Source organism: Rhinopithecus roxellana, chromosome 4, assembly GCF_007565055.1.
Source record: "Rhinopithecus roxellana isolate Shanxi Qingling chromosome 4, ASM756505v1, whole genome shotgun sequence".
Lineage (NCBI taxonomy): Eukaryota > Metazoa > Chordata > Mammalia > Primates > Cercopithecidae > Rhinopithecus > Rhinopithecus roxellana.
The window spans coordinates 70,958,582-70,984,958 of record NC_044552.1 but is presented as its reverse complement, the minus strand read 5'-3'; the positions used below and the strand labels follow the sequence as shown (position 1 = coordinate 70,984,958).

The window sequence follows — 26,377 nt, the reverse complement described above, 5'->3', positions numbered from 1 at the left end:
AGTGGAGGGCAACTTGGCAGCATGAATTAAAAGCCCTAAAAAGTAGCTGTTAGGCCAGGCACAGTGGCTCATACCTGTAATCCCAGCACTTTGGGAGGCTAAGGCAGGCGGATCACGAGGTCAGGAGATCGAGACCATCCTGGCCAACACGGTGAAACCCCGTCTCTACCAAAAATACAAAAATTAGCCAGGCGTGGTGGCACGTGCCCATAGTCCCAGCTACTCAGGAGGCTGAGGCAGGAGAATCACTTGAACCTGGGAGGCGGAGGTTGCAGTGAGCCGAGATCGCGCCACCACACTCTAGCCTGGGCAACAGAGCAAGACTCCGTCTAAAAAAAAAAGGAAGAAAAAGTAGCTGTTAAAAAGGAATAGCTGGCCGGGCACAGCGGCTTACGCCTCTAATCCTAGCACTTTGAGGGGCTGAGGGGGGCAGATCACCTGAGGTTAGAAGTTCAAGACCAGCCTGGCCAACATGGTGAAACCCTGTCTCTACTAAAAATACAAAAATTAGCTGGGCGTGGTGGCGCATGCCTGTAGTCCTAGCTACTTAGGAGGCTGAGACAGGAAAATGGCTTGAACCCAGGAGGAGGAGGTTGCAGTGAGCCGAGATCACTCACTCCACTGCCAGCCTGGGTGACAGAGTGAGACTCTATCTCAAAAAAAAAAAAAAAAAAAAAGAAAGAAAGAAAGAAAATCTTCTTCCTCCACCTCTGTCCTCAGTTCCCCCCTCCAGAGATAGCCCCTGCTGACAGTTTTTAGGCATTCTTCCTGTTTAACAGGTGCATGTTTTTATGGCTAATATAGGTCAACACTGTACATTCATAACACATACAATAAAATCCCAGTGGAACGCACAAGAGAGGAGAGGTAAGAATTCACTTATTGAAGAATCCTGGCCCAGATGCTTAAGTGAGCATTTTTGAAGGGGTGTTTGCAGAATATGTGGTTCAAACTTAACAGTCAGAGAAGCAGTGTGGAAAAGATCCTGAGCTGTTTTCTCAATTAACATCCCCAAGTCACCGCGTGATTTTAAGGCAGGAGGATCCCTTGAGCCCAGGAGTTCAAGACCAGTCTGGGCAACATGGTAAAACACTATCTCCAGAAAAAATACAAAAATTAGCTGGGTGGAATGGTGCACCCTTGTAGTCCCAGCTACTTGGGGGTGCTGAGGTGGGAGGATCACCTGAGCCCAGGAGGTTGACGCTGCAATGAGCTGGGTTCGCACCACTACCCTCCAGCCTGGGTGACAAAGACCCTGTCTCCAAAAAAAAAAAAAAAAAAAAAAGTTTTCCACTACTTCTGTGCCACTTGCAAGGTGGACACCAACATCCCCCACTTCCAAAGCAGGGGCACCGTGTTCTATAATTAACGTTGACAAGATGCTCCAACATGCTCTGATGAAAATGAGAGGAATTTTGGTGAGCTCCCCAGCTAAGGCATGCGTAACTGCAATCCGACAAATGTTCTATTTAAAGATGTACTCCTGGGCCACACGCGGTGGCTCACACCTGTAATCCCAGCACTTTGCGAGGCTAAGGCAGGGAGATCGAATTGAACTCAAGAGATTGAGACTAGCTAGGCAACACAGCGAAACCCCATTTCTACTAAAAATTCAAAAATTAGCCAGGTATGGTGGTGCATGCCTGTAATCCCATCCACTCAAGAGGCTGAGGCATGAGAATCATGAACTGGAGAGGGAGAGGTTGCAGTGAGTCAAGATTGTGCCATTGCACTCCAGCCTGGGCAACAGAATAAGACTCTGTCTCAAACATAAATAAAAATGAATAGGCCGGGCGCGCTGGCTCACGCCTGTAATCCCAGCACTTTGGGAGGCCAAGGCGGGCAAATCACAAGGTCAGGAGATCGAGACCACAGTGAAACCCCGTCTCTATTAAAAAAAAAATACAAAAGATTAGCCGGGCGCGGTGGCCGGCGCCTGTAGTCCCAGCTACTCAGGAGGCTGAGGCAGGAGAATGGCGTGAACCCGGGAGGCGGAGCTTGCAGTGAGCCGAGATTGCGTCACTGCACTCCAGCCTGGGCGACAGAGCGAGACTCCGCCTCAAAAAAAATAAATAAATAAATAGAGATGTACTCCTTATATTTTAACCCAATAGTTATTTAGCATTTATAAATCATACTATCAAAGATGAGTACTTTATAAATATTTGGTTAAATTGTCCCTTAAAACAGCCATATCGGGCTGGGTGTGGTGGCTCACACCTGTAATCCTGGCACTTTGGGAGGCCTAGGTGGGAGGATTGCTTGAGCCCAGGAGTTTGAGACTAGCCTGGGCAACATAGTGAGACCCCATGTCTACTAAAAATAAAAATTAAAAATCAGCCAGATATGGTGCCATATGCCTGTAGTCTCAGCTACTCGGGAGGCTGAAGTGGGAGGATCACTTAAGCATAGGAGATCAAGGCTACAGCGACCCATGATAGCACCATTGCACTCCAGCCTGGGCAAGAGAGCGAGACTTGGTCTCAAAACAAAACAAAGAAACCAACCCAGCTACATCCTCAATTAAGGTGGGGAGAGAGAAGGCCTGTAGAAAGTTGGAAGCATGTCCTGCCAAGGGCATGGCTGAGAAGTGGACGCAGGCATAACAATGTCTACTTAGATGGGCTCTCCCCCCACCGTCTCCCCTGTACCCCACCACTTCTATCTCTGAGCTCCCAGAGTCCATCAGACAACCCCGCCAGGCTCTGGGCCATGTGCATGTGCAGCAGGGGAGGGGGTGTGCCGAGGACTCACAGGCCACCCTCATGCAGAACACCACAAGCCCAGCCTGTGGCACGCGGGATGTGCCACCACACAGCACATCATGGTGTAAATGGGAAATGCATCCCACACCTCAGGGGCATGGGCAGGGTGTGGCTGGTCTCTGGAGCAGGCTCCACCTAGCTCTTGGTCATCTCTTTGCCCCAGTGTCCCCGTCTTCAATGGGGACAGGAATAGTACAAACTTCATAGGGCTGTCTTAAGGATCACAAAAGCTAAATACCTCTGAGGGGCATTATGCTGAGAATAATGCCAGGCATCTGGTTAACCCTAAGTCAATGTTAGACTCTGAGTGGTTTCCTGTGACTCAGGCGAGTAAGAGAATTACTCATACTTCCACAATCCTCTTCCTGAACCCTCTTTCTTCAGCGGTCCTCATTTGTCCTTCTTACAGGAGCACAGAGTTTAGAATTCAGAGTCAAATCCTGAGTTTGCTCCTGGCTCTTTCATTCAGTATGTGACATTAGGCATGTTGGTTAACCTCTCACTGAAACTCAGGTTATATATATATATATATATATATATATATTTTTTTTTTTTTTTTTTCTGTCATCCAGGCTGGAGTGCAGTGGCATGATCTCGGCTTACTGCAACCTCCACCTCTTAGGTTCAAGCAATTCTCCTGCCTCGGCCTCCTCAGTAGTTGGGATCACAGGCACCTGCCATCATGCCTGGCTAATTTTTGTATTTTTAGTAGAGACAAGGTTTTACCATGTGGGCCAGGCTGGTCTTGAACTTTTGACCTCAGGTGATCCACCCACCTCAGCCTCCCAAAGTGCTGGGATTACAGGCATGAGCCATGGTGCCTGGCCAATTTTTAAAATTTTAAATTATTATTATAATTTGAGACAGGGTTTCACTCTGTCACCCAGGCTGGAGTGCAGTGGTGCAACCATGGCTTACTGCAACCTTGACCTCCCGGGCTCAAGAGATCCTACCACCTCAGTCTCCTGAGTAGCTGGGATTATAGACATGCGCCACCACACCTGGCTAATATTTGTATTTGTGTAGAGACAAGGTTTCCGTATGTTGCCCAGACTGGTCTCAAACTCCTTGGCTCAAGCAATCTGCCCACCTCGGCTTCCCAAAGTGCTGGGATTACAGGCATGAGCTACCAGGCTCAGCCGATCTTTATCATGGGAGTAACAATATCTATCACAGTATTTTTGTAAGCATTAAATGTGATAAAGTAGGTAAGAAAAAATGCTGCCACCATGTGTGGAACACAGGGCTTCATAAGTGGCTGCTAACCCTCCCCTCCGCCTGTTTCACTAGGAGAAGGAGTGATCCCCGGAGGGAGTTCAGATGGCGCTTCTGTAGACCCTGGGAAGCTGGCAGCAGCTGACACTTGTGTCATAGAATTTCAAACACCTGCCAAATACATTTCAAACCGTCTAGACACCTCACTCCTAAAGTGTGGTCTGAGAACTTCAAAGCATAGACTTCGCCAGATCCCAGGAGCTCACCAAAAATGCATCTGCAGCTCCTCATCTCACGTCCACCCCGCAGCTACTGATTCGGAATCTGAATTTTAAGATCCCCAGTGACTCCCATACTCATAAGAGCTGGGAATCACTGCCCCAGAGTTCAGTCGTCTTTTGGCTATACAACCTTTGGCATGTGACTTAATCTCTCTAAGCCTCCATTTCTTTTTTCTTTTTTTTTTTTTTTTTGAGACGGAGTCTCGCTCTGCCGCCCAGGCTGGAGTGCAGTGGCCGGATCTCAGCTCACTGCAAGCTCCGCCTCCCGGGTTCACGCCATTCTCCTGCCTCAGCCTCCCGAGTAGCTGGGACTACAGGCGCCCGCCACCTCGCCCGGCTAGTTTTTTGTATTTTTTTAGTAGAGACGGGGTTTCACCGTATTAGCCAGGATGGTCTCGATCTCCTGACCTCATGATCCACCCATCTCGGCCTCCCAAAGTGCTGGGATTACAGGCTTGAGCCACCGCGCCCGGCCGCCTCCATTTCTTTACACGTAAAATGAGGTTGCATGCAATACGTACCCTAGAGGGTGGTTATGAAGATAAAATGAGATAGCTTAGTTAAGTTTTTAGTACAGAGTCCAGCACATCATAGTAAATGCTGGCAATTTAGATAAAATATTTAGATGACTTAGATAGCAAATCAAGATACTATATTATCTCATTAGATGTTTACAAAACCTTGTGCTGTGGACAGAATAGGTATTAATTATCATCTTCATTTTATAGAGGGGCACACGGGCTCGAGTGGGAGGCAAGACGTGAACTCTCAAGAGGCTGTGTGCAAGTTCCAGCAGGAGAGGGGGACTGACCTCACACCCTCGCCTAAAGGACAGTCTGTCTGGGGACAGCTTGAGTGGAGTCCACAGCAGCAGAGAAGGGAGACCAGTTCTGTCCAGCCTACCAGGGCAGTCACATCAACTCTACAAGCAACAGCTAGTGGCACCCGCCCAGCCAAGGCACCTCAGCTGAACTAGAATGCAGGCTTTCCGATTCCAAGGTTGGCTTTCTCTCATACCCGAAGCATTCACTCCAGGCTGGGTTAGTCCTGGTGGGAAGGTGGAATAATTATTTCCCTAGAAGCCTTTACTAGGGGAGCTCTCACTTGTGGTGTGGACAGCAGGGGAAGAGCGCCCCACAGGTTTTATGTTTTCAATAGTTTCCATCAGAGGCCAGGACAGATTTTAACCAGAGGCTGCTGGTCTTGCAGACTCAAGGGCTAACTCGGCAGGTGTGGGCCCTGCAGGAAGCCCTTGGGCTTTGGTGCAGCCTTGAAGCCGGCAGGGAGCTCTGTAGACACAGAGGAGCCTTAGGGGCTTGTGATTAGGTGGAAGCCTTTCCCTGTACTGAACAGTTTTCCAGACTGACCTTGAATCCTGACCTGCCTTGGGCCAGGCCTGCCCAAATAGAAGCGCTGACTGGTAATTATGTTTTTCTGATGGCTGTTTTTCCATAAAACCAAAGAAAACATAAATCTACAGAGAAGGCAGGCTAGAAAGTTCTGGAAGACAACATGAAGGTGAACAGCGTGGAGGCCTCGTGGGGCTCAGGGTACCCTGGTGGTGACGTTGACCGCAGTGTCAGACTGGCTCCGTCTCTCTGTCTGGCCCGCACGCTGCCCAGAGCCCGTGGCAAGAAGACACTTCTCAGAGGCCATGTCGTTCTGGGATTTGGAGAGCTCTAAAAGGCAAACACAAGGGTTGACGGGTGGGAACACGCAGCTTTGCTGAGACTTGTGGGAGCCTCTTCTGAGGTTCTCTGAACCCACAGACAGTGGGTCCCAAGGTCCCATAAGGGCAAAGTGCATGGAGTAGCAAGGGTGGCACATCCCTCACCAAGTGCAGAGGCGTCGGGAGGGTGAGCAGACAGTGTGCTGGATCAGGGCAGGAAAGGGCTGGCTTCTTTCAAGGTCCCACTGTGGTCACCTGGGCCATAGGGTGAGGTGAAGGGAAATCGTCCACCCAAGCTCCCCTGCGTTCCAGGTCACACATATGTGTGTACACTCGTCCAAACACGAAGGTGGAAGCCTACCAAACAAGCTGGCTTTCTACAGGTTCCTTACAAAGATGTTACAACTTAACACCATTTCTTGTGACTCTCTGAAGTGAGGTAAAAATAAGATTTGGGGTGTCCTCATAACAATTATAGTAAGCAAATCCTGGAAAGATGACTATAAACAAATTTGTTTTTACAGTGTAATAGTGGTCTAGAATAAAGATGAATAAAGTTCGAAGGAAGGAAGCCACACACACAAGTGACAGAGCCACCATGAAGATGGTTTCATCCTTCAAAGATGGTTTCATTTTCCCCTGAGACCCCCATTCCTCCAAACGAGGACCTTAAAACTGTCTCTAGATCTGTGCTGTCCGGTAGAGAGAGAATGCAAGTCACACATATTATTTTAAATTTTTATAGTAGCCACATTTAAAAAGTTAAAAAAAAAAAAACAAAAAAACAGGTAAAATTAACTCTATTTTATTTATTTATTTATTTTTGAGATGGAGTCTCACTCTGTTGCCCAGACTGGAGTGCAATGATGCGATCTCAGCTCACTGCAACCTCTGCCTCCTGGGTTCAAGTGATTCTTGTGTCTCAGCCTCCCAAGTAGCTGGGATTACAGGTGTGTGTCACCACACCCGGCTAATTTTTGTATTTTTAGTAGAGACAGGATTTCTCCATGTTGGCCAGGCTGGTCTCGAACTCCTGAGCTCAAGATATCCACCCACCTTGGCCTCCCAAAGTGCTGGGATTATAGGCTTGAGCCCGGCCAAATTAATTTTAATTCTATATTTAGTTTAACACAATACATCCAAAATATTAAAACATGTCATCAAAATTAAAGTTATCCATGAAATATTTTACTTTTGTTGGATTCCAAGCCTCTGAAACCCAGTGTGTTCACTTTGGTAGTGCATCTTGCAGCCATATTTCAGGGGCTCATAAGCGACACGTGGTTAGAGGCTACTGCAATGGACAGTGTGGCTCTCGACCTCCCTGGCTAGCTTTGGATCCACTCCTTGGGATGTTATTGCATGAATCCTCTATCCTCTCACTATTTATGGGTTCTCTCCTGCCTGCACTGCCCAGGAGTGAGTCCTGCAGTGACTCTTTTCTCTAGAGAGGGAAATTCAACACACACTCCCCGAAACTGCTGGGGTGTCCAGCTTTTCCACCAGGATGCCTCCTAGCCTCCCCTGATAGCAATGCCATCCCCACATCCTCAAGGTGACCATCGAGAAACACTGGGGTATCTTTCTAAGGCCAGCAGCTCCCAGGATACTAGCATGTACCAGATCCTCAAAGTGGACAAAGTAAAGGACACGCTCAGATGGCCCATCCCAGTCTGGGCTGTGACGCTGTGAGGGGCTCTAATTTCTAACCCCTTAGGAGGAACTGGTCCCCCAGCAATCTTTTCGTGCCCACCCTAACGCCTAGGCCTATATGGGCCATTTAAAGTTCACAGACAAGGGGAGAGGACGAGCCTTCTTGAGAAATTTGGGCCCTAAGAAATAGGCTTACAGGTTAGTATTATTAGGGGACAAAGGATAAGGAAGAGAAAGAAATGCAGATTGCTTCTGAGCAAGACCAGTTTTCTCATTTCCTCTTCCCCCTTCTAAGGGGGACTACAAAGCTGATATCTTCTAGAAATGTACTGATAATACACAGAGCTGTGGTCACTCATTTCCTCCCGCTGGTTTGACTTCGTTGGGCAGCTTCAGCAGCTAGAGGTTGTAATTCTGGGTCAGCTTTCAAAACCCCTCAGGGGCAAGGCCACCCTTCAGCACCTGGGCCAGTGCAGAGTCTGGGGCCCTCCACAACCCCTCCCCAAGGACCTCAGGTGCCAATCTGACTTCATCCCCTGAGAATGAGGCTTCCCTCTGCACCCACTTCCGTGGGGAAACAGGCAGCCAAAAAGATAACAGGGGCACGAGAAGAAGAGCTCAAAATCCAAAGAAATAGGAGTTAGCACCTACAGGACGCTACGTGTCCTGTGGCAGAGACGGGAGAAAGGCATGTGTGTGGTCACGTGTCCTGTTCCTGCAGAACCAGGGGAAGCACTTGGGAAAGGTCAGAGGCAAAGCACCACTCCCAGGAACCAGAAAGCTGGGGTTTTCTATCTCTGCCTCTGGGCAGGGGGTGAGGGTGGGTGGAGAGATCAGGGGAGTGGGGGTGGGGTGGGGGAGTGGGTGCTGGGATATGTGTGTGTGTGTGTGTGTATAGGTTATGCGGTTTCAGTCAGCTTCCCACATCTGAGAAGGGATGCTTGCTGCTTTGCTCTTGTGAATTCCCCCACACCTCACCCAGGGACTAGCTCTAGTTGTCCACCTGGGTATTTCACTGGTTAGCCTCAAGTGTGTGAGCAGGTACACAGGCCAGGCTATGGGGTGGCCGTCTGACAGCTGTGAGCATATCCAATGCACCTGTGTGTAGGGCTGGGAGCGTCCAGAAGGCGCGTGTGTGCTGACGTGTGTGTCCCACCTCTCTGGATTTCGGTGGCTGAGGGATGACAGGGTCGGGGCTAACTCCAAGGCACTGATTCCACAGTGGCAGTGGTGGGAGATAATTCACAGAAGCCACATAGATTTGGAGAAGGGCTGTGCATCTAGAAAGACATACAGGGAAGGGTGGACTAGCACCTACCGGGGTGTGGGTGGGAAAATAGCACCAACAAGAGAACAGGCAGCCAGGAGAGCTGGAAAATGCATTCCAGGCCGAGGGGCACAGAGCGGGGGTACTGTCAGAGAGCCCAGCAGGGTGGGAGCAGTGATTTTTAAGCCACCAAGTGCTCTTAGCAAACAGGCTCATGAAATTCAGCTGCTTCCTCCCTCTGAACAAGGAAGGAACAGACCATTGCATGAGACAGTCACTGTTTCTGTTCATCTGAAGAGCAGTGCTCTGATGTTCATTGTCATCGTGTGACAGCTGAGACAGGGCTCATGAGGAATATGGACAACTAATTAAAGTCATATAAAGAGACTGTCTCAGAGCCAAGTGCAGCACTGAGACCATCTGCATGCAACTGCAGAAAAGGGGATGATGAAGAGAAGCTGAGCAGAAACACAGTGAAAGAGAAATCCATGCCTAAGGACACTTGAGCCCACTAAGGACATTTTCTAAACACCTGATCAGCCCTGGGCATCTTAGGAGGCATGAAAAGGAGTCTGTCCTCTGGGACTTGCATTTCAAGATAAATAGAGAAAAAAGTATCTGAACAGAGAGAACACTGAAAGACACAAGATGCCAAGTGGAAGTGGTTCTGGGTTACATGCACCAGAAAATCACAGGATTACTGCTAACCGAAGAAAATACATTTACCAAGGAGAAAAGGAGAAAGGTGAAGTAATTCCATGCAGACGATAGATATTGGGCCCCACTGGCCTGAAAGGTTCTGGTTTTAGATTCCCTGAAATTACATCTTTCTTTTCTTCTCTTTTTTTTTTTTTTTTTTTGAAATGGAGTCTTGCTCTGCTGCTAAGGCTGTAGTCCAGTGGTGTGATCTCGGCTCACTGCAACTTCCGCCTCCTGGGTTCAAGTGATTCTCCTGCCTCAGCTTCCGCAGTAGCTGGGATTACAGGCACCCGCCACCATGCCCAGCTAATTTTTGTATTTTTAGTGGAGACGGGGTTTCACCATGTTGGCCAGACTGGTCTCGAACTCCTGACCTCAAGTGATCCACCCACCTTGGCCTCCCAAAGTGCTGGGATGACAAGTGTGAGCCAGCAGGTCTAGCCCTGAAATTGTCTCTTCACGTTTTCTCTGTTGGTCCTCAGGGAAGTCTAAACTCCTTTGCCCAGTGTTTTGGCAGGAGTAGGGGAAACTGAGCCAGCCTTGTAGACTGAAATGGCATTTCCCTTCCCACAAGGAACCAGAGGCCTGCTCTGTTGGGAAAGAGGTGAAGGGTCAGGTGCTGTGGCTTTCCCCAGGGTCCAGAGACAAAGTGAGTGGCCTGAGGGACAGTGCTAACTGAGATCACCGGCCAGGCCCTAGCCAGTGGGCTCGGCTGGTCTGGAGGGTGGTGGGAAAACACATCATGAAGCACGCACTTACTTTTCACGTGGGTAGCAAGAGACAGAAACAAATTTTCCACGGACTTATTAAATCCTCTACACTGACCAAGTTCCTGTAACTAAAACAGAGACAGAAGGAGAGAATGAGAATTATGCTTGATGACTTGTGTTTGCCTCAGCAGCATCCAGGTTGCCAACTCCAAAACACTGGCATGTGGGTGTGTGGGCGTGAGTGTGGGTGTGTGGGCGTGAGTGTGGGTGTGGTGCTGGGGGTGCAGGTAGGCATGGCTGTGTGCATGCAGGCCTAGAGGTGGACAGCAGTCTTCCGGAGGGGTAGGCATCCTCTTTATTCAGTGTCTCTCCCTACTTTTGATATTCACATTGAAGGAGCATTATCAGTGGGTTGTTGACAAGATGACAAGTACCGCTGGGAAATGATGACTGGCATTTCACTGACTCAAAGACTGTACTCAAGTAAATTACTGCTTGTTTAACCTCTTTTCTCCTATGGCTCCACCCCAACTCCATGCAGAGCGGGATGTCAACAGTGGCAGAATGCGGGTAGCACAGAGGATAAGGATGGAAAAACTACAAGTTGACCAGTTGAGAGCTGAGGGGCTCCGCTTCCCAAAGCAGAAGAGAAGGAAAAAAAAAGATAAAACAACAGAAAGGAGTTCACTTCCTTCTCCAAGTCTCATTCATTCATCCATCCATCCACCCATCTAGCCACCAAACATTCATCCATCTTACCATCCATCCAATCATCCATCAGTCCGATAAATACATCTTGAGCATGTAGGTACTGAAACAACTCTGGAGAATTTGAAATTTCAAGGAGAAAGGAGAGTAGGATTTTGAAGGTCACCCCAGAGTCTCAGTTTGAAATTGAAAAAGAACGTATGTGATTCTTCTCTCTTATCAGCATTATATATTTTTGGGTTTGGATCATAACCTCAAAGACACAGTTTCAAATGCCATAATCCCAAATGTTGAAAGATCAAAATCCCTAAAATCTAAATCCCTAAAGATTAAAATCCCTAAAGTCTAAATCCCCAACATCTAAAATCCCCAAAATCACAATTACGGGATAGTTGCATCATGTTAGGGGACCTATTACCTTGTTACTGCCTGTATTAAATTAAGTATGACTTAAGGAGAGCCTATGGGTACCAGGTTGACAAAGGGTGGACTCGTGGACTTAATTAATTAATGACACCTTAATTATAGGCATCCACTTGACTTGATTCAGGAATACCTAGAAGCCTGGTAAGGCATTATTCTGGGTGTGTCTGTGAGGGTGTTTCCAGAGGAGATTAGTGTGTGAGTCTCAGTGGATTAGGTTAGAAAGATCTGCCCTCAATATTGGCATGTACCATCACTCAATCAGGGGCCTAAGGAGAATAAATACAGCAAGGGAATTGGTCTCTGAGAGCTGGAACAGACTTTTCTTCTGCTGCCTTGGACATCAGAAATCCAGGCTGATTGGCCACTGGACTCCAGGACTTAGACCAGAGGCTCCCTGGGTCCTGCGGCTTTCAGCTTTGAACTGAGAGTTACACTGTCAGAGCTGTGTGAACCAGGGCAACTCCATCTTGAATAGGCGCTGTGTAAAATGAGGCTGAGATCTACTGGGCTGCATTCCTAGATGGTTAAGGCATTCTAAGGCACAGGATGAGATAGGAGGTCAGCACAAGATACAAGTCATAAAGACCTTGCTGATAAGACAGGCTGCAGTAAAGAAGACAGCTAAAACCCACCAAAACCAAGATGGCGATAAGAGTGACCTCTGGTCATCCTTGCTGCTACATTCCCGCCAGTGCCATGACAGTTTACAAACACCACGGTAACATCAGGAAGTTACCTTACACGGTCTAAAAAAGGGGAGGCATGGATAATCCACTCCTTGTTGAGCATATCATTGAGAAATAACCATAAAAATGGGCAACCAGCAGCCCTCAGGGCTGTTCTGTCTATGGAGTAGCTGTTCTTTATTCCTTTACTTTCCTAATACACTTGCTTTCACTTTACTCTATGGACTCGCCCTGAATTCTTTCTTCCACGAGATCCAAGAACCGTCTCTTGGGGTCTGTTTCCTGTAACAACACCATCAGCTTTCTTGATGCTGACACCTTGGGACTTGGACTGACTCACGCTACTGGTATCCCAGGGTCTCCAGTTTGCAGATGGCCTGTGGAGAGACTGCTCAGCTGCCATGATCATGTGAGCCAATTCCTCTAGTAAGACCCTTCTCATATATCTACATACATATCCTATTGGTTGTGTCTACCTGGAGAACCCTAATACAGATTTGGTATTGAGGAAGTCAACTATCATTCCTTCTTATTGTATTCCTTACAGCACAACAGAAGAGATCTGTGAAATGGTTCCTTCACCAAAAGGCCTGTGATATGAGTATAAGGTTATTTGATAATGAATGGTAAAAGTTTAAAAGCTAATTAGTATTGGTGCTGCAAAGGCAGGAAATGGCTTAATTACCATGATTGAGCAAGAACCAGCCTTTCAAATGGACAGCATGTGCTTACAAAATGCGTAGACCTGGCCGGATGTGGTGGCTCACGCCTGTAACCCCAGCACTTTGGGAGGCAGGCGGATCACGAGGTCAGGGGGTCAAGAGCAGCCTGGCCAATAGTGAAACCCCGTCTCTACTAAAGAATACAAAACAAATTAGCTGGGCCTGGTGGCGCATGCCTGTAATCCCAGCTACTCAGGAGGTTGAGGCAGGAGAATTGCTTGAACCCGGGAGGGAGGGGTTGTGATGAGCCAAGATCACACCATTGCACTCTAGCCTGGGCAACAAGAGTGAAACTCCGTCTCAAAAAAAAAAAAAAAAAAAAATGCTTAGACCACAACCACTCTCTCAATACAAGTGCAGCGAGTGTTTCACAGATCTTAGAAGTAAAAACACAAGCAAAAAACTGCAAGAAATCTCCCCTTCCAAATTATTTAGTTTAGTTGTGTATGAGCTCTGCCCCTTCACACACAGCAGTTTGCTGTGCTATGTAGTTCATCATTTCCCATGCTGGAGGTAAAAACTGCAGAGACTTTTAGAGAGTTTTAATTTGTGTTATGCACTTTTTTTTTTAAATTGACTCCATGCTTCGAAGTACGTCATCACACCATGACTTTGAGGTGTACATAAAAATGTTGATATTTCCTAAGTGAAGAGATCTCCTTTTTATACATCTGTATTTGCAAAAGATAAAATTTCTTGAGATCTCAGTTGCTTGGGTGACTGCATATGCAATGGTGATCCATTTTGATCCATCTCATCAAATGACTGAAAAATACTGTTGTTCATGACAATATTTCAGTTACAAAGCTGGATGCACACAATACAGGCCACAGTTTAATATGCATTTCTACACTTCCCTTTCTGATGTATTTCTTTATGAATACAGTTCAGCTGTTCATAATTGTTATACCCATGTGACTGTCATTAGTATATGTGAGTGTTTATGCTTGTAAAAATACGCATGCTGTTTTTGCCCTATTTCTTGTGTAAAGTGGCCAATGAAGTGTCCTGTCACGGTTTTTGTTTTTAGTTTGTTTGTTTAGAGACAGTCTCGCTGTGTTGCCCAGGCTGGAATGCAGTGGCGCAACGCAGCCTTGGCCTCCTGGGCTCAAGGGATCCTCCTCCCTCAGCCTCCTGAGTAGCTGAGCCTACAGGCATGTGCTACCACACTCAGCTAGTTTTTAAATTTTTTGTAGAGATGGGGTCTTGCTATGTTGCCCAGACTGTTGCCATGTTTTTATATGTTTCTCAAATCCCCTTAAAAATTTTTTTTTTTCCCAGACAGAGTCTTCCTCTGTCACCCAGGCTGGAGTGCAGTGGCGCGATCTCAGCTCACTGCAAACTCTGCCTCTTAGGTTCACGCCATTCTCCTGCCTCAGCCTCCCGAGTAGCTGGGACTACAGGCGCCTGCCACCAGGCCCAGCTATGTTTTGTATTTTCAGTAGAGACGGGGTTTCACCGTGTTAGCCAGGATGGTCTCGGATCTCCTGACCTCGTGATCCACCCGCCTCGGCCTCCCAAAGTGCTGGGACTATAGGCGTGAGCCACCGCGCCCGGCCCCCCTTTAAAAATTTTAAATACATTTCTTCAAAATAATTTTTAGATTTTCTAGAATTATATTTTTGGGATTTTGATCTTTCAGGATTCCAGCATTCAGGATGATGGCACCCAGAACTATGCCTTCTGGGATTATGATCAGCTCCTGTATTCTCCCATATATACCTGCTGCCTTTAATTTATAGAATAATGAAGATAACCAAGACAATATATTTCCATGGCACTTTACAGTTTTCCAAGCACCAACACAGACATTATTTTGTTAATTTCTCACAACAGCCATGGGAGGCAAGCCAGACAAATACAGACGCTCCCCGACTTACGATGGTTTGACTTACAATTTTCTGACTTGATGATGGTGTGAAAGTCATATATATTCAGTGGAAACCGTAATTTGCATTTTGATCTTTTCTATTTTGTATTATTAGTAACATTTTTATTATTATTAAATAGGTTTTGTATTAAATGATTCTGCCCAACTGTAGGCTAACGCAAGCCTTCAGAGCACATTTAAGGCAGGCTATGCTATGCTATGATGTTTAGTAGGTTAGGTGTGTATTAAATACAATTTTTTTGTGTGAGATGGAGTCTTGCTCTGTTGCCCAGGCTGGAGGGCAGTGGCACTTGGCTCACTGCAACCTCCACTTCTGAGGCTCAAGCAATTCTCTTGCCTCAGCCTCCAAAGTAGCTGGGACTACAGTTACCTGCCACCATGCCCAGCTACTTTTAGTATTTTTAGTAGAGACAGGGTTTCCCATGTTGGCCAGGCTGGTCTCAAATTCCTAGCCTCAAGTGACCCACCAAAGTGCTGGTGTGAGCCACCCACAAAATGCTGGTGTGAGCCACCGTGCCTAGCTAAATACATTTTTGACTTACGGTATTTTCAATTTACTATGGGTGTATTGGGACATAACCCCATCGTGAGTCAAGCAGCACCTGTAAAATTATTTCCACCTCTCCGGTGGGAAACCCAGGTAACTGCCCCAAGATGATACAGCTAATTTCTTTGGACAGAAATGGTGCTGGTCCACTGTACATTAGAGCCTGCACACACTCAAAAGAGACACTCCCACTCTCACACACCTGTAACCAATCTTATTTCCCCTTAGACCCCAGAGACTCTACACACACGCCCAGCACAGAGCAGAGTTGGGGAAGAGGGCCGATGCCATGCCAAGAGTAAAGAGACCTTGGGTGCAGGCAGAAGGGGTCGCTGATGACACAGAGGGTCCCACGACCAGAATGAGGAGAGAAGCTCTGCCCAGCCTTGAGGGCCCTCACTCCCCACCCCGTTTTGTGACCCACTCCAGGCACAGTCAAATCCCTTTGCTGGGAGGTTCTGTGCCCAGCCTCAGCCTCAAAAGCTCCCCTGCTTCCTCTCCTTCTATCCCCTAACCCCTACTAGAGAAGTGCCCAGAATGGATACGTTACCCTGCCAGGACTGTGGCTGCACTGGCTCTCACTGACAGGAGGTGGAGTAGGAGGAACCACAGAAATTTTGCTGCCAAGGAAAATACAGGAATAAGAAATGGGTTGTGAACTATGCAAGTCATTAGTTTTACAAATACACAAAATGTGCCATTATTCTATAATTCTAGTTCTCCGCCTTTTTTTTTTTTTTAATAACTGCCTCACTTTTTGGAAAAATAGCCAGTAGCTCTGCTTGGACCTGCTGCTCTATGAAGGGCATGATTTCCTGGTATCTATATGAGGGTGATGCTGCCTAAAATCTGGGTAGTCCGTTCTGCTCAGTCATGTGTCCTGAAACGGCCTGGGTGCTCCGGCCTGGACCCGCCACCTGGCTGTGGGGAAACCCCTGGCTCCCATCTGCACTCCCGTGTGCTCTTAGCACAAACCACACCAGCAGAAGCGCCAAAAATGTTGTGGATGTGAGAATCAACCACGAAGCAAACTGGAAGCTTGTGCTAAAAGAAATGGGAAAGAATAGGGGAGGGAAAAAATGAAAAAGTCTTGATACTAGAAAATTTCACCATGGACCCAACAAAACAGCAGCTGGTGGGCAGCTTTCAGAAACATTTTAATAAATTAATAAATTGAGTGTAATCAGGTGTGTGAATTATGGCCGGCTTCGTGACTGCTCAGTTTTTAGAATTTCATGCAAAGAAGTTCACATCTCAGGCCATTATTCAATTCTATCAATGTTTATTCCACCAATATCTCTTAACATGCTAGGCACTGCGTAAGGTGTTAGAGATAGGCATAATTAATCAAAGCAAATGCTTGCTTTAGAATTTCACTTAATGTGCAATTAAACATAATATTTAGTTTCCTTATAACATTTCAGGAGAATTTAAGAAGTAGAGTTGAATGTTTAGTGAGAAAATACTATGCTAGCTAGAAGGTTTCTCATGAGAATCTGGAAACATCTCTGCTTTAATCTTTTTCAGGAACTTTATCTTTAAAAGAAAAAAAAAAAAAAGAGTTACATTCCAAAGCAGTGACATGTGAAAGTCAAGAGACCTATAAGTTCTTGCAGAGTGTCCTCTGCGCTCCTGCCCCGGAGGGCCTGGGACGGTCTGTCCTTTGTAACACTCACCTCAGCTTCTGATAAGATTGCAAGAGCTGCCCTCCAACTGTCTCATGTTTGCCTGCAAGAGATATCCATAGAGGGCGTTTATTATTAAGAATAGCACTTAGCTGATGTAAATACAGAAAATAATACATTACAATTATTTTCTCTAGTATCATTTCTGGTGATTAAAAAGTAAGAGATCATTTGGAGATGGTAGAAATGTTCCAGAATTAGAGTGTGGAGATGGTTGTAAAACTTTGTAAATGTACTCAAAATCATTGCACTGTACGCTGAAAAGATACATTTGATGTTATGGAAATTAAACTCCCCTAAAGCTGTCGTTTAAACACACACACACATTATGAAACCGTAATTGTTGGGAATGACTACTTTTATTAAAAGTTGATATTGGATTAGATTTTCTAAATCTTCCATTCACCCTTGGGAAACATTTCATAATGGAATGAATCGATTCCCCTAAACTTGCCTTGTGATGAAGATTAAATTAATCTTTTAAAAACTGTAATCTACTTATTTCTAGTTATAGAGGCTAATAATTTCCTAAATAAGACTCAGTCTGATATAGTACTCTTTTTGTTTCAAGAAAAGAAGTTTTTATGATGTGTTAAGAGCCCAGAAATAAAACTCAGCATGTTCCCAGTTCTGTGAACACAGTGTTTCCGGGCCAAATGCATAGGAAGAGGTCAGTCCTCCCCCAGGAGGGGGCTGGGAAGCAGCATTCTCCTGCTAAGGGAGGTTCCCAGAGGGCTCCACTCTGCCCAACACACAGACCAGAACACCAGGCCTGCCAGTCTGGGAGGCAGTCCAGCTCCTGTGCTGTGTGCTTGGGGGATTTTAGCCATTCCAAAAAACCATTTACATACAGAAACATCACTTCCATAAGACGCACTGAAGGACACAGACAGTGAGAAAATCAGATGGGCTGGCCTTTGGGAGGGCAAATAGCATCTGATGTTAAGCTCTCAACACCAAGCCCCAAGCCTCAAAGGAAGAAGGCAGCCCTGAGGTTGGGGTCCTTAGCCAAGGCTGGCCACAGGAAGTGCAGGAGCGTTTGAAATAATGGCTGAAGTTCCGAGGCCACCTGCCTGTGTGCATTTTCTGGGGTTCATCAGGGGGACATTTGCCTTTCACAGGATTCTATCAGGCACCTGTGACCCTTCCCCTCCCCATTAAAAAATACTTAAGACACAACGAAAAGGTACAACACAGCCTTGCCTGAAGTCCGAGCACTCAACTAGTAGGACCAGCTGGTCAAGGACGAAAGCTGGCACCTGCAGGAGCACCCTTAGAGAAAACATCCAGGTCCAATCAAAAAAAGAGACAGCCTGACTGCAGTGTGCTGGCAATGGAAGCAAGAAGGAAAACAGCCACACTGCTCTTCCTGCCCGTCCTGGGGCAAGCACAGACCTGGGAGACAACCAGCGCAGAGCAGTCTGTGGGCCGTGATATACCACAGGGCGCTCCTGTCTCTGGGTCCCCCTGTCCCCCTGCCCCATGTGGCCTTACAGCCATCACTATCACCCTGTCCCCAGGTCCCCCATGCCCTACGTGACCTTATAACCCTCATCTGTCACCCTGTCCCCAGGCTCCCCCATTCTATCTGACCTTACAGCCCTGTCACCCTGCTGCGAGTCCCTCTGCTCTACGTGACCTTCCAGACTTCACCTGTCACCCTGCTCCCAGGCGCCCCCCTGCCTCCCACTGCTCTATGTGACCTTACAGCCCTCACTGTCACCCTGCCCCGGGTCCCTCCGGTCCTCCGTGGCCTTATAGCCCTCGCTGTCACCCTGCCCCAGGTCCCTCCAGTCCTCCGTGGCCTTACAGCCCTCGCTGTCACCCTGCCCCTGGTCCCTCCTGCCCTATGTTGCCTTTCAGCCCTCACTGTCACTCTGTCCCTGGTTGTAGCAACAGCGTCCTGAGGCACAGTCACCAAAAAGCCACATCCCTCTTCTCCGAGGCTATCAAGCTACCGCCTGGAGCCCTTCAGTGACTCCCTATGGCGCGGCCTGAAGTCCAGGCCCACGTGGCCTTGGGGGTACCCCACTGTGTGGGGTCACCCTCCCCCCGCCCGCCTGCAGGTCTTGCCCTTTCACTCCAGCAAACAAATTGTCCCTTATTGCCCTGCCTACCCGGATGAGGCCGGCCCTGCCTGCACGATTACTGTCACCCCCACCCCGTCTCCTCCTGCTATCCCCCGCGGGCAGTTCTACCCCAGGTCCACATCTCAGACCCCAGCTAGGAAACCTCCGCTACGGCCCGGGACGCAAATCCCCCGCATCCCCGCTGTGGCTCCTGCACGGCCCGGGCGTGCGCGTGGCTCTCTGCTGCCCCCTGCAGTGACGCAGGGCACAGGCGGGGCCTGGGTCAAGGCTGGAGAGGGAACATTGCGCTCTCCTGGCCCCGGGGAGGGGCCCGTCACGGCTGCTCATTTCGGCCCTGTGACAACAGCCACAGACAGTAATAAAGGGCAGGGGTGCCCGTTCCCACGAAACTTCATGGGCACTGAAATTTGAATGTGTCACAAAGATTATTCTTTTGATTTTTTTTAGCCACCTAAAATTGTAAAACCCGGTCAGGTGTGGTGGCTCACATCTGTAATCCCAGCACTTTGGGAGGCTGAGGCAGGCGGATCACTTGAGGCCAGGAGTTCGAGACCAGCCTGGCCAACATGGTAAAACCTCGTCTCTACTAAAAATACAAAAATTAGCCTAGTCGGGCGTGGGGGCACACGCTTGTAATCGCAGCTACTGGGGAGGCTGAAATGGGAGGATCGCTTGAACTCAAGAGGCAGAGGTTGCAGTGAGCCAAGATTACACCACTGCACTCCAGCCTGGGAGACAGAACGAGACTCCATCTCAAAATAATAATAATAATAATGGTGATGTAAAACCCACTCAGTTCACAGGACATATGAAAGCATGCAGGGGGACCCGCCGGTCCCAGTCTGCCCCCTGCCCTCACTGCCCCAGTTGTGGGCTGTGGCTCTTGGCAGGGCAGGGTTGCTAGAGACATAGAGCCCCAGGCCAGCTCCGGCCTGCAGAGCACCAAGACCCTGCAGTGAGTACTGTGAGTACTCAAGGAAGTTGGAGCAGCTTTGCCCTACGTGGCTTTTACCAGCCCACTGTTGACTGTCATTTCACTTCTTCTCTTTGATTCCTCAGTTGTTTCTTCCTAGAAGCTTCCTTAAAGGGCCCTGAATTTTGACTTCTTGTTAACATGTCAACATTTGCGCAAGGAGCTGTGAGATACTCACAGACAGACATCCCTTGAGAGGCAGGTTTTTTGGATCAAGGGCTCCCACCATCCTGCCCGGTATGGCTGACGAGTGACTTTAGCAAGGATACCCGTCTTTGCCAGGGACAGGAACAGCTGTGGGCCAGGGCCCAGGTCTGAGGCTGCCAGGGCTTGTCTCAGGCACACGGCTGGTTGGCAGCCGCATCTGCCAGGCACGGCGTAGAGCATTTTGCACACATTTGCTGCTCAGGTAGTTGGCAGGTGTCATCCCAATTTTTTTTTTTTTTTTTTTGAGACAGAGTCTTGCTCTGTCGCCCAGGCTGGAGTGCAGTGGCGCAATATCAGCTCACTGCAACCTCCGCCTCCTGGGTTCAAGTGAGTCTCTTGCCTCAGCCTCCCAAGTAGCTGGGATTACAGGCACATGCCACCACGCCTGGCTAATTTTTTGTATTTTTAGTAGAGACAGGGTTTCACCGTGTTAGCCAGGATGGTCTCGATCTCCTGACCTCGTGATCTGCCTGCCTCGGCCTCCCAAGGTGCTGGGATTTCAGGCGCAAGCCACCGTGCCTAGCCCCCAATTTTACAAATGAAAAGCGAGGCTCAGGGATATGGTGTCATGGGTCCAAAGTCACAACGTCTATAAGTGACAAAGCTGGATTTTGTACCACAACTTGCCTAAAAAGCCTGCAGGAAGTCAGAAAGGGTACAAATATAACTTAGGGTGGGGACAAGATCAAAACGGGGATAGCCGGGGGCTGTACAGACACGGGGTCACTGCTTTGCTTCTGTTTGAACATTTTCCTGATACAAAGCCAGGGGGAGAACAACCACATGGAAACCAACAACCACGTCCCAGAAAGCTCAGTAACTTTTTTTTTCCTGTCTGTTGTTTTTGAGACAGGGTTTTACTTTGTCACTCAGGCTGGAGTGCAGTGCTGTGATCATAGCTCACTGTAGCCTCTCATTCTAGGGCTCAGGCGATCCTCCCACCTCAGCCTCCTCCAGGAGGCAGAAGGGACTACTCGAGGCCAGGAGTTTGAGACCAGCCTGGGTCACTCAGTGAGACTATGTCCTACAAATTTGTTTTATTTTGTTTTGTTTTGTTTGTTTTTGAGACACAGTTTCACTCTTTTTGCCCAGGCTGGAGTACAATAGCACGATGTTGGTTCACTGCAACCTCCACCTCCCGGGTTCAAGCGATTCTTCCTGCCTCAGCCTCCCAAGTAGCTGAGATTACAGGCATGAGTTACCACGCCTGGCTAATTTTTTTTCTACGAAAAAATTTTAAAATGAGCTGGGCATGGTGGCATGTGCCCGTAGTGATCCTCCCATCCAGCTACTCAGGAGGCTGAAACAGAAGCTGGGATTACAACAAAATATTTATTTATTTTTGAGACAGAGTTTTGCTCTTGCCGCCCAGGCTGGAGTGCAATGGCGCGATCTCAGCTCACCACAACCTCCGCCTCCTAGGTTCAAGCGATTCTCCTGCCTCAGCCTCCCGAGTAGCTGGGATTACAGGCATGCACCACCACGCCTGGCTAATTTTGTATATCTCAGTAGAGAAGGGGTTTCTCCATGTTTGTCAGGCTGCTCTTGAACTTCTGACCTCAGGTGATCCACCCACCTCAGCCTCCCAAAGTGCTGGGATTGCAGGCGTGAGCCACTGCACCCGGCCTATTTATTTTATTATTCCTTTTTTTGATACAGAATCTCACTCTGTCACACAGGCTGGAGTACACTGGCCCAATCCCAGTTCACTGCAACCTTCGCTGCCCGAATTCAAGCGATTCTCCTACCCCAGGCTCCCGAGTAGCTGGGATAACAGGTGCACGCCACCTTGCCTGGCTTATTTTTGTATTTTTAGTAGAGATAGAGTTTCACCATGTTGGCCAAGGTGGTCTCGAACTCCTGAACTGAAGTGATCCTCCCACCTCGGCCTCCCAAAGTGCCGCGATTACAAGCGTAAGCTACCACGCCTGGCCCAATTTTTTAAAAATAAATAATAATAATAAAAAAGAACAAGTGAGTCACAACTCTACCCACAGCAAGGCTCAGAGTGTTGTGAGGATTCACACAAACTACAGATTGAGGCAGCGGACAGTCAAGAGCCACCACATGTGGCTCAAAAACCAGTCCTGCCCCTGAAGCTGGCATGTCTATGATAAGTCATTATCCATCTATGCATCCATTTCTCAGCCTAGAAATAATAGGGATGACGCAACTTATTTCAGCTACTGATACAAACCCCTATACATGGATGACCATCTCAAACTGGGCTCTGCCATGGTGTCAGTTGAGGACGCTAACCCCCAACCATGCCAGCGCCCTGGGCTGCAATTCCTGCAGCAGATGCGGGCCCTGTTGCTCCAACTCTTCTCTCCCGGGTGACTCGGTTCACAGGGAAAGAGGACACAGGGCAGACTCCCTGGAATGTCGCACAGCGACTCCATCAGCCCGCCAAGTCGTGTTGCTCGTAGCTGGAAGTCGTGTTGCTCGTAGCTGGCTGAGGGTTCTCACGTCCTGAACTGCATCGTCAGTGCGGTTAGGCCTCTGTCAAAGCAGGATCAGCAAATCCCCTCCTCCACTGAAAGGCCCCACAGCTGCCCTGTGTGCGGAAGGTCACGCACACCCACACGGCATGGGTCACACTGCGGTGCTATAGACAGGCAGTCAGGGGAAAGGTGGCCTTCCCCTGGCCACCTCTCTGCTGGTGCCCGTGGAGTGGGAATAACATCCTGTGCAAGAAACTATACCCTGGAGTTCCAAGTGCCACCAAAGCAAAGCACAAGTGGGGCTATCTACACGGAGCCTCCATGGGAATTGGGCAAATGTGCGCCTTCCTCAAGAGGCCGTATGCCCACCCCCAGGAAGTTTGTCGTAATATATGGATCTTGTTAGAACAATACACTTTGCTGTATCTGACAAACAATCACCACAATCAATACACAATAGAAGGGGTATTTGAACAATACCCCCTTATACAAGTGGCTCCCTTGTGCAGTGTCCGACCTGTGCCACTGTAAGTCACAGTCCTGAGGGCTGACCTACACTGAAGTTTGAGTTTTCTCCAAATGCTAGAGAAAGGTGAGCAAAACCAGGGGTTGGAGTGGGTGTTGGACAACTGCATTGTGTTTGAGAACTTTTTTCTTTAATGGGGAGAAAAGGTCCCTGGCGCAATACAATTTTAAACCAATCTATAGCTCACATATTCAAAATGGAAAATCTCTCTAAAAGTTTCAACTAAAAAAAAATCCCTCAGCTTGTAAAGAATCATGATATCCAGTCACAAATGGTTTTAGAGCAGGAGTCCAGAGCCTTATTTTTTTTTTTTTTTTGAGACAGAGTCTTACTCTGTCACCCTGGCTAGAGTGCAGTGGCACGATCTTGGGTCACTGCAGCCTCTGCCTCCTGTGTTCAAGCAATTCTCCTGCCTCAGCCTCCTGTGTAGCTGGGATTACAGGTACCCACCACCATGTCCAGCTAATTTTTGTATTTTTAGTAGAGACGGGATTTTACCATGCTGGCCAGACTGGTCTCGAACTCCTGACCTCAAGTGATCTGCCCGCCTCTGCCTTCCAAAGTGCTGAGATTACAGACTGGTGAGCCACCACGCCCAGCCCAGATCCATTTTAAGCATATTTTAGTCCTTAGGAAAATTTGAGCTAAGATAGCACTGGCTCCAAGCCACTATCCCAGGACAAAAGAAGACACAGTACAGGACTGTGAATCAGCAACCAGTGCCTTCCAGGGAGCCACAATTACTAACAGAAGGTTTACAATCCTGTGGGCATGAAACATCCCCCATCCGGCATCCTTCTGCCACCAGACATTACTCTTCTGTTTAGTGACAGGAGAGAACAATACCTTTTCCCTTTAAAGAAGCTACCCACGGCCTATCAGGCAGACATTTCTGAGCAGTAAGTCTTCCACTGACATACACTCAAGGCCGAGGGTGACTGGTTCAGATTTGGTGAGTACCTGGGGCAAGAAGGTCTAAACTGCTTTTCAGCATCCTTTGGATTTTCTCTAAAAAAAAAAAAAAAAAAAAAAAAAAAGAATATAGGCTCTAGGAGCTCTTTATATATTCTAGATGTTAATCTCTAATCGGATAATATATGATCTGAAAGTATTTTCTCTCGTTCTGTCGCTTACCTTTTAATTTTGTTCATAGTGTCCTTTGATGCACAAAAGTTTTTCATTTTGATGATGTCCAATTTCTCTATTTTTTATTTTGTTCCCTGTGCCTTTGCTGTCATAGCTAAGAAATCATACCAGATCCAATGTTGTGAATCTTTCCCCGATTGATTGACTGATCTGAGACAGGGTCTTTGCTCCATCACCCAGGCTGGAGTGCAGTGGCACGATCTTGGCTCACTATAGGTTCAAACGATCCTCCCACCTCAGCCTCCCAAGTAGCTGGGACCACAGGTGCGGACCACCATGCTTGGCTAATTTTTTCTTTTTTTTTTTTTTTGTTTCTTTTCTTTCTTTCTTTCTTTCTTTTTTTTTTTTGTAGAGACGGGGTTTCACTATGTTGCCTAGGCTGGTCTCAAACTCCTGGGGGTCAAGCAATCCACCCACCTAGACCTCCCAAAGTGTTGGGATTACAAGTGTTAGCCACCATGCCCAGCTTCCCCATTTTATTATAAGAAAACAAGAGCTCTTACATTTAGGTCTTTGATGCATTTTGGGTTAATTTTTATATATGTTATAAGGTAAGGGTCTGGCTTACCTGGCTTACCTTATTTCACTTAGCACTTGCTAAGTGAAGTAAGCCAACTTTTTTCTTTTATATATGGATATCCAGTTTTCCCAATGCCATTTGTTGAAAAGACTATCCTTTCCCTATTGGATGGTCTTAGCACCCTTCTCAAAAATCATTTGACCATATATGCATGGCTTTATTTCTAGGCTGTCTATTCTATTCCATTGATCTATATGTCTGTCTTTATATCAGTACCACACTGTTTTGGTTACTGTAGCTTTGTAGTAAATTTTGAGATCTGGAAGCGTGAGTCCTCCAACTTTGCTCTCTTTTTTTTTTTAAGAAACAAATAAAACAATCCAATTCAAAAATAGGCAAAGGACTTGAATAGACGTTTCTCCAAAGATGATATACAAATGGCCAATAAGCACATGAAAAAATGTTCAACATCACTAATTATTAGGGAAATGCAAATCAAAGCCACAACAAGATACCATTTCACACCCATTAGGGTGGCCACTCTCAAGAAAATATAAAATAAGTGTTATAAAAACAAGTGTTGGGCAGGTGCAGTGGCTCGCGCCTGTAATCCCAGCATTTTGGGAGGCTGAGGCAGGCGGGTCATGAGGTCAGGAGATGGAGACCATCCTGGTCAACATGGTGAAACCCCATCTCTACTAACATACAAAAAAAAAATCAGTCAGGCAGGGTAGTACGTGCCTGTAATCCCAGCTACTCGGGAGGCTGAGACAGGGGAATCATTTGAACCTGGGAGGTGGAAATTGCAGGGAGCCGACATCATACCACTGCACTCCAGCCTGGCAACAGAGTGAGATTCCGTCTCAAAAAAAAAAAAAAAAAAAGTATTAATAAAATAAGTGTTAGTGTGGATGTGAAAAAATTGGAACCCTTGTGCATTGCTAGTGGGGAAGTATAATAAAATGGGGCAGCAGATGCTGAAAATTCCACGGCAGTTCCTCAATAAATTAAACATAGAATTACCATTCGATTCAGTAATTCCACTTCTGAGTATAAACACAAAAGAATTTAAAGCAGGAACTCTAATAAATATTTGTACACCAACGTTGCCGGCAGCATTATTCACAATGGTCAAGAGGTGGAAACAACCCAAACGTCCACCAGCGGATGAATGCATAAACAAAGCATGGCATATCCATGGCACAGAATATTATTCATCCACAAAAAGGAAAGAAATTCTGATACATGCTCTACAACATGAATGAACCCTGAGGACATTTTGCTAAGTGAAATAAGCCAGACACAAAAGAACAAATACATGATGATTCCACTTATATGTGGTACCTAGAGTAGTCAAATTCATAAAGACAGAATGTAGAACAGTAGGGGAAGGGGAGGATAGAGAGTTATTGTTTAATGGGTACAAGGTTTCAATACAGCAGGATGAAAAAGCTCTAGAAACAGATGGTGGTGATGTTTGCACAACAATGCAAATATACTTTATGCCAATGAACTTAATGCTTAAAAATGACTAAAATGGCAAATTT

General features: G+C 47.3%; 1 protein-coding gene across 9 annotated transcripts in view; it reads right to left on the bottom strand.

Annotated features, from left to right (window-relative positions):
* Positions 1 to 26,377, bottom strand: part of SYTL3 (synaptotagmin like 3) — a 113,104-nt gene that overhangs the window by 45,967 nt on the left and 40,760 nt on the right. For 7 of the 9 annotated variants that reach the window (XM_030928145.1, XM_030928144.1, XM_030928142.1 and 4 more), the window contains 4 exons: positions 16,916 to 16,967; positions 15,790 to 15,859; positions 10,309 to 10,387; positions 5,816 to 5,940 (listed from right to left, as the gene is read on the bottom strand). In XM_030928145.1, the coding sequence (XP_030784005.1) occupies positions 5,816 to 5,940; positions 10,309 to 10,387; positions 15,790 to 15,859; positions 16,916 to 16,967 (326 nt within the window). The remainder of the gene's footprint in view (positions 1 to 5,815; positions 5,941 to 10,308; positions 10,388 to 15,789; positions 15,860 to 16,915; positions 16,968 to 26,377) is intronic. The other 2 variants (XM_030928147.1, XM_010381534.2) reach the window with 2 other exon arrangements.